General features: G+C 51.4%; 1 protein-coding gene across 12 annotated transcripts in view; it reads right to left on the bottom strand.

The window, feature by feature from the left end:
* Nucleotides 1-8,808, bottom strand: part of MEGF11 (multiple EGF like domains 11) — a 286,896-nt gene that overhangs the window by 5,442 nt on the left and 272,646 nt on the right. For 5 of the 12 annotated variants that reach the window (XM_083851208.1, XM_083851197.1, XM_083851210.1 and 2 more), the window contains 2 exons: nucleotides 5,504-5,560; nucleotides 362-568 (listed from right to left, as the gene is read on the bottom strand). In XM_083851208.1, the coding sequence (XP_083707334.1) occupies nucleotides 362-568; nucleotides 5,504-5,560 (264 nt within the window). The other 7 variants (XM_083851211.1, XM_083851199.1, XM_083851212.1 and 4 more) reach the window with 6 other exon arrangements.

The raw sequence follows: 8,808 nt of genomic DNA, 5'->3' as shown, positions 1-8,808 counted from the left end.
GGGCATTGCATGGCCCAGTACATGGGACAGAGCAGGGAGAAAAAGACCAGACAGCTCCAAGGCAGGGAGTCCCCAAAGTCCCACAGACGATGTCTTCCAAAGCCCAACACTTCTTGCCAAATCTTGCAACTGGACTTTGCAGCAGTTTCACAGCACAGGTCCCTGCTGGGACAGAGCTCCCAAAATCAACCCACTTATGCACTGGCTTTATCCCCCAAGCCAGCGCCTCCCTGTTCCATCCCAAGTCCACACCACTTGTCTCAAGAAAGGAAAAAAATCGTCTGCAGTAAAACCACCAACAGAACGAACAGCTCAGTGCCGAGCACCTTGCTGCTGCCGCCACGCAGCGCCTCCCACCTACCAACTTCGTAGATGTTTTTGTTGGCTGTGGATGAAGTGGGCATTTCTGAATATGGGGATTCCCTGTGACCAGGCGATTTCATTTCCACGTAGCTGCTCTCGGAGTGTTTGCATGTTAAAATGGGGGGGTCTTTAATGGTGGCATATGGGTTTTCACTGCTGTTCAGAGAACAAGTGCTGGAGCTGCACACAGACTCCTTCATGTAGTCTGCAAAACAAGACGGGGTGGGACTGTTAGCTTTCCTCGGAGGGTTACAGCTCAACCTCTGCAGGAGGGGCAGGGTGGGGAGAAGGGGCAGGGGTGAGGAAGATCCTTGAAGCATCCAGCACAGACACCCGACGCTTGTGCTCTGGGGTGTCCAAACCATTGCATCCACAAGTCTCTCAGCAGGAAAGCAATAAAAACCTGCTCGAAACCAAAGGTTTTGCCGTGAAAGGTTCTAGTTGCCATTTACTGCAGTACTTAACTTTCGGTGGCCATCGTTTCCCTCCCTCCCCCAGTTCCTGAGGAGCTGCGCTGCAATCCCGCCCCGCTGCCGCACCGACCCGCAGCCCGACGGAGGTGGCAGCATCTGCTGGGCCTGGCTGGGCCAGCCTGGGGGGGACAGGGGGCTTTGGGCAGCACCAAACGGCCTATGTTTGAGAGCAAAACGTTTCCAGCAGGCGTAGAACTGCATCAGTGCAGCGTGTGTGCTCTGTCCCCTGAGAGCTCCCGTTCCCGGGGCTTGCCAGCACAGGAGAAACCGATTTCTTCGTGTTCCCTTCTGCCATTAGGAATGGGAGGAGGCTGCTCCTGCCAGCGGGGAACGCTTGGGTTTCCGCAGTGGGGACAAGCCTCCGACTGAGCCTTGCTTTTGCTTTTCTTTTTCCCAGTGCTGTGGGCATCTACTGCTCCTCTCCCCTAGGCTGGGGAAACAGGAGAAGGAGACGGAGGAGGCGCTACGTGGGGAGAACAAGTGGGCAGAGAGTGGCAGCCACCGGTGTCCCCCGGCGGTGACCCTGGCTGGAGAATGCCAGCCTGCTGCCGGGTACGGGGCCAGGCTTGCTTTAAACAATAATAATAAAAACAATAGAGAATAAATAGGTCTTAACATTGACATTCAAGAACGTGCCATTGCTGCTGTGTGCATCCTGCTGGGCAGTGCCATTAATTTAGAATTAGAGCGATGCAATGAAAGATGAGGCATTTTCTTGTGCTGGGTTACAGTACAAAGGCAGATCCTGGTATATATGAAATACTCCCGGTGAAATAGCGGGACTTGCAAAATAGCTGCAATCCCAGCTGCCCCCGCTATCTAGTATGGGAGACAAAAAGAGAAATTCAGGTTAAGAAATAGACAGACAACAAGATATCGCTTCTCCTAGAAAAACCTCATCTCTGTGCCTCTCCTCCCCGTCCTGGATCCATCAGTGTTTAAAAGTGAGGGGATAACAGACAAAGACTAACAAATCCTACAATAAAATGGAAACCCTTAGGGTCAAAGTACCTGTGCTATATGTACTGGTCCCCAGTCTTCAGCCCCTGCTGGGAAACCGCTGCATGGAAGGACTGAGCATCGCACGCAGGCGAGGAGCCGCGAGCTCCCCGAGCTGGCACTGGCACGGGACTCGGGACTCGCTGCTGCAGGGATGGGGCCGGTGAGGAGGACTCAGCCCCGCGGCCTTCGGGGTGCCGGTGGCCAAAGCCTCGGCTCCACCTGCCCGCTGCTGGTGCCACGGAGAGCGTGCGCACCGTGCCTGTGAGGGGACCCTGCACAGCCTTTTGTATGTCGGCTCAGGATTTGGGAAGGGGCGCAGGGAGGCTGTTGCAGACTTGCTGCTCTGCCTCAAGTCACGCTGCTGAGCAGACGTGTGAGGGGGACGAAGGGCTGGAGGTGACAGACGTGTACAGACAGCGCACGGCCTGAAGGGCAGCGCCAGCTCCCTGGGGAAGCTGCTGGCACTCGGGGAGCCACCCCGCAGCCCTCTGTAGGATAATTAAAAAGTCTGGCACCAGATGTCAAATTTCATGTCATGAATTAAAAATTTAAGCTGGTTTCAAATGTACTTAGTAACCCTCAGCCCATCCACCTCGGGCTGTGGGGTCTCTGCCGGCTGCTGTGCCTGGGCCCTGCAGAGCTGCCGGACTCAGCCCAGGAACTGCCACCAGTGGGACCACCACCAGCGGGACCATCACCAGTGGGACCACCACCAACAGGACCACCACCAGCAGGACCACCACCAGCAGGACCACCACCAGCGGGACCACCACCAGCGGGACCACCACCACCAGCACCCAACCTGCTGCAGGCACCTGCTCTGGGGGAGGCGAGGAACCTGCTCTAATTCTGAAGTCCCTGTCTCCTGGGTTGCCTGGATACCGATCACCAGACCTTTGAAGAAGATTTTGGGTTTTGTTGCCAGGGACTCAGATGTACGCATCCCTCCCATAGACCGGTTTGCTCTCTTTTGCCCTGAATATCCTCTGGCATAATAATGACAAGCCTCAGTCCCTACTTTCATGTCTGAAGTGCTAAGGAAATACGGTGCACACAGGTAAAACAAGCTCTCCTACTTTTTAATCGCATTTATGGCTGACGTTCAGTGCAGCCTGCCTTTCTGGCTGCTCTCATTAGGCTGGCCAACCCTCGCTGCTGCTAGGACAGCAGCATGGCGACAGCTTCCTTCTGCTTTTGGGGGGGGGGGGGGGGTGAGACCGTGACACGGCTGCGGGACACATTCCTGTGCAACAAACAAGTGACTCACAGCAAGCAACGCCTCGAGCCGCTGCGTGCATTAGTGCTTCTAGCTGCTGGGATTTTACTGGGAATCATGCAAAGGGCACTTATTTTATTTCCTTAAAATGCTATTGCCTGAGGTCACATTATTCCACCAGTGCATCAGCATTCATTGTAAAAAAAAAAAAAAAAAAAAAAAAAAAAGAAAAAAAGGACTCATCTGCAAAGAAAAGCTTGGAAATGGTATCAGTGGGTAGCATGCACAGGGAAAACTGCTCTTACAGCTTTGTGACAGCTCAGCCGCTGTCATGATGTGGCCCGGGGCTTGGGGCGGGCATGGGGGCATCCAGGCCTATGCTGCCCCAGCGGGTTGCTGCTGCTTTGCCGGTGCTGGGAGCTGGCTCAGGCACCCGGCGTGTTTGAGACTGGGTGTTTTTTTGAATGACCTGGCATAGCAGATGTTTTCTGTCCATCTCTTGGGTGAGTCAGGGCCAATGCAGGGCTGGCAGGGCGAGGAGAGCTGCGCCCAGCGGTGGGAGCAGCGTGGTCTTGCTCGTCCGCACGTTCCCTTCTCCTATTTTCTTTATTACATTGACGCAGCAGGCTAAAAGCTGTGTTAGTTATGACATTTCCAAGGTTTTCAACCCCATTGAGACTGTTCCCCAAACATCTTACTAAGGTAGCCAACAACACGAAGACCCCACTGAGCTGCTGAAACCCTGAGGAAGGCAGGGGTGTGCCCGTGTCCCTGGCTCCTTGCCCTCACTGCTGCCTGTGGCTGCCCCATCGGCCCCATCAGCTTTCCTGCCATGGCCTCTCGGCCCGGCATTTGAATCGTTAAGGAGCTAAGCATGTAAAGCAAGCGGCTCAGATCCTAGTCAATGAACACACCACATAACAGCAGAAAACACATTTCACAGTTCCCTTCCACGGTGCTGTTTTCTCCCTGTCCCACCGGTACCCAGCCCCTCTGTGTGGCTGTCTCCTCGGGAGGAGGTCTGGCTGCACGTGTTCAAAGCAGTTTTCTAACTTTGCACATACAGTAATTTAGTTTAAACTAACCTTGAAATTAATAGTTCCTTGTAAAAAGAACAACTAACTTCTGTATAATAAGGTTTGTTTGTTTGTTTGTTTTCTGAATCATTGAAGAGCTGAAACCAGTGGATTGAGTCAAATATACATGCATAACTCTCGTAATATTTTAAATTTAGCTTTATGGAGAGAGACTTGGTCATGGATTATTCATTTCTTTTAGTGATGCTGTGTTGTAAGGGCATGCTCTACCTAATAGTATATCACCTTATTTAGCAGACTACAACGTGTTTTGTGTGCTCTAGGCCTGGCTATCAACAGATCATCACTTTAATGTGGTCCTGCTTCATATTCACTGGCATCCTTTTTGGGGCAGATAAAGGTCTTGCTCTGTAACACCTTGGCCACGGCAGACCAGTGGCTGCCTCATACCCAGCTGAACATGAGGTACCGCTTTCACCCTTACTCAGCTGACACCAGCCCAAGCATGGTGCCCAGAGAGGCTGGGCAGCATCTGCCACTCAGCTGACAGAGGGACACCCCCAGCCGGCGTGTGCAGACACAGCACCCTCGAATTAAGCTCAAAGCACTCACCCTGAGACCTGACTGTCCTGAATGAGGCTGACTCCCTGCTCCACCTCCTGGGCCACAAGCCGTGTGCCAAACCCCAGCCCGGTCGGGGCTGAGACCCAAAGCTACGGCACTGTGGCCAGAGCTGAGCTCTCCAGTGCTTGCGCTGTGCCAAGCGCTCCTGTAGTCCGTGCACAGCTGGAGTGTTTTGAATGTGAACCTGGAGGACACCTGAAGGCTAAAATCCCTGGCCTTGTTCACATGGCTCATCCGTGCTCCCTTTTTAGACTAGCCCCAATCAGAGCCCATTAATTGCTTCATGCCGGCATGGCTGGTCAATGTACCGAGGGAGGTCGTTTCCCAAGCTCTGCTATAAATCTCTTCTGTGGAGGCCACGCAGCAGGGTCAGCTTGTTTTTCTAGATGGCTGGGAGCCTTACGGAGCTGCAACCTGGCAGGGAAACGCACCGGCAGCAACTGCCACCAGAAAGCCCTTGTAGGATGGCTGCTAGGTCCTACAAGAGCTGGCCACACAGCTCCACCTGTGCTGTCCCTGCAGCGAAGCCCTCCTTTTTTTAAGCTGCTTTGCCAAGGCAGGAGCCTACGGCCGTGTAAAGCCATAATTCATAACGCCTCCATAATTCATGGGGCCCAGGCATCTGGCTGGGAGTCGGGTGCTGCCAGCTGAGCGTCCTTTGTAATTGCTCTGCCCCTCTCTGCCTCTGCACGGCCACTCTTCGGGGTGCTCACGTCTCCTAGCTCACCTCTTCTACGACACCCTCCTCACACTCTTTGCAGGGTGACTGCAGGCACTGGATACCATACCTTTGAAGCTTTTTTCCATTATGTATGTGTTCTGACGTCTATCCATCCCACAAGCACCTGCATAAAAATGATATATAATGGAAAAGAAATAAATATTTATGTAAATTGGATTGCTTTGACTACTGAGCAGCATATAGTCTTTCCTCTAAATTGTACATCAAGGCCCTCATTTAGGGAGGCTCTTAAGCACATCCTCAGCTGTAAGCATGCACTCAGCTTCAGTGGGGATTCTGTGCCTGCCTAAAATTATGCATACACTTAAGAGCTTCCCTGGGAGGGAGGGCTTTCCTGGAGCAGCATAGTGCTCATTACCAAGGACAGCTATCCATCAGAAGAACAGGGAAAAAAGTCTGCTGGTATGTTCATTACTGAAACGCTAGGGTAGGTGGAGAAAAGAAGCCTAAACAAAGCCTTCCAAACCTGAGTCTGCAAGTCATGTTACGTTACTCTGTGACTAATTTTAGGCTTTGTTTCATTTGTGGGTAGCATGTTATTTAATTCGCAGCCCGAGACTGTAAGCTGCGTACCATCCTCCTAAATTGCTTTGTATGGCTTTGGTTATAAATTTGCACAGTTCAGTATCGGATGTGACAACAGTCCCTGAGTGACTACAGCAGACTGAAAACGCAGTAAGTCAGAGAGCAGAAAGCAGACCTCTGCAATGCCATACGAGCTTGGTACTGCTTACAGGGGCAGGGGCAGAAGGGGCCAGGTACCTTTTCTGTTTCCACTACTGACATTTATCCTAGATATCAATCAGTTCAAAGGGAAATCTAATGGAAGCCTTTAAATCTTTTTAACTATAGAGTCTGATATTCCTTATTGACTAGCAAAATCAACACAAATTTGGTTACCGAGACAGAAATGTCTTTGTGGCTTATGACATTCCCAGCAAAGTAGTGAAGTTATGCTGGTGAAAAAGCCCTGCAAACAGTACGTCCCAGAGGTCTCCCAGCTATTTGTCCTTGCTTTTCCTCTGGTATCTGCACAAAGAGCTGTCACCACCACTGGTGATGCTGCACCAAACCTTTTTTCATGACAGCTTTGTTTTTTGCTAAATGAGGAAAGGCACTAAATGAAACAACCAAAAGCACATCAGACAAAACCTTTGCTCTGATTCTCAGTCTCCACCCCAGAGCACAGGAAAGGTGCTGGTGGGACACAGCTGGCTCCCTTTGATGGGGTTCTTTCATTGTGGGCCAAGAGTGACCAACCCAAAAAGACGTCTGAGCACCTTCTGCTTTGTTTGCCACCACTCAGCGTGAGCCCCTTCCCAGCCTCATCCCCTGATGAAGATGCAGAGGGTGGGACTGGCTGGGCAGGCCCGGCACAGCGGGGAGGCTCTCGCACAGAAGAGTGTTGCCTGTGTGCTTTTTTCCTCTCCTGGATTTTGCAAGGGCAGCATCCTGAGTGCAGAGGGTGAAGCTAATTTGTCCCTTGGCTCCCATCCACAGGGCTGGTGCTCCCTTTCCCAGCTGCAGAGCTCCTGACGGCCGTCCCTGGCGGTCACACATCCTCCTGTCTGGGCTGAGCAAACCCCCAGAGCAGGAATACCCAGCAGCACTCAGGGACATGCAGGGTGCCTCCGGCAAGGATTCAGAAGACAGGAATGAATAATTTTGCTCAGGACCATGACCTAGTCCTCCCCAGTAACTTCAAAATATCAACCACAGAGACAAAGCAAGCAGCACAAAGCATAGGAGTGAGCCTGTAGGACAGCACCTTCGTAACCACTGGGCATTAGTGAGAAGACACCGGTGGTTAGAGTAAGGACCATGCAGACTGTGACTTATCTAAGCAGAGGTTGCCGTGGGAATGGTTAGCTGTCAATCTGTGTGCACAGGCAAGTCGTGTACGAGAATCACCTGATCTGAGCATCCTTGTCAGATCTTTACAGAAACGTTCCCGTTGTGACTGTCAAGGCTGGAGCCCTGGGGCTGCCGGGAGGATGCGGCAATATCAACCAGCACCGTCGGTGTCTCAGAGGGGAAGGACTCCACTTTCTGAGCATATTTCATCAGCTCAGCTCCATGCGAGTTCCTACCAGTCCTCCTGGAAATGTCAGGCACTGGATGGGCTTCTGCAGCAGCAGGGATCGTTGCGCCTGCTCTGAGCAAGCCCAGATTGCTGAGACCCTCCGGGCCTGTTGTGTGAGTCTGATTTTTGTTTAGAGTTAGGAACAGGCAGTACTTGCCCACAACAAGCTGTAAAACTGCACTTTGGCACACTTCTGCTCAGTTCTCACTTCAGTGTAGCTGTAGAAAAATAAACACATACCTGCTGGGTAGGGCTGGTGCTGCCTTGGGAGGGCTGCCTGACCCCACAAACCCTTCCCAGCCTATTCCCTTTACTTCTGCCTTCAGGTATATTTTATGCCTGCTCTACTTTTGTGTTTTTATAACTTGCTTTATGTATTCATTGCAATTCTCAAGAGGTGAAATGAATGATGGATACAGTATTTTGTAAACTGCAGAAGTAGTTAATGTGGAAAAGGAGCATGTGGCCTAATCAGGCCAGGAATCTGGCACGTCAGGGAAGTTTAGGATTAAGTTTGAAGCTAAATTTTGTTCTGGGGTGAAATCAGAGTCTCAGCTGGAAATATTTTTCTGCACCTCTTGACTTTGAGAAAACACAAAGTCAGCTCTGAATCCAACTTTGTGGCTTTGGTCCCCTGGAATAAACGCGGCTTAAGCCACTCAAGATGTGCTGCAAATCACAAGTTCGGTCTCTGCATTGCTGTTAAGAGAAATCATATCACAGATAAAAACATTCTTGTCTGCAGCCCACCACTCGAGCTAATGAACATAACAACCTTTCCTAAACTCAGTAGGTGTTTTAAGACTTCTGACTTGCTTGGAATTGGAGCTGGAGTCTGCAATCGCTTAATGTAGGCTGGACTATGGCAAGAGAGATTAGTCACGGGGCAAATAATTCCAGTTCTGCAACAAAAGACGGAATAGAAAATGCAGAGACAAGCCACTCCTTGATGCTAGCAGGGCTAGGCTGCATTCAACAGCAGGGACACGCAGCAGAGGTGTCGATGCTGCCTCTCCTTGGCACCACGGCCTCTAAACTCCGATCTGTCAAACCGACGTCCACGAGAATTGCTCGTGCACAGGGTGTTAGGGTCTGAAATGTCCTCGTCACTAGGCTCCGAGTCCATTTAGCAGATGTGATTATCTCTTCGAAAAAGCCTGACAAACTGATATTTGAATCTCGTGAGCAAATGTGCCAGCAGTGAAAATACAGGCTTTGTTCTGCTCCTTGCGCCTCCAGATGGAGAGAATACAAACCTGGTGACTGAG

Source organism: Anser anser, assembly GCF_964211835.1.
Source record: "Anser anser genome assembly, chromosome: 10".
NCBI classification, from domain to species: domain Eukaryota; kingdom Metazoa; phylum Chordata; class Aves; order Anseriformes; family Anatidae; genus Anser; species Anser anser.
This window is presented reverse-complemented; position numbering and strand designations above follow the sequence as displayed.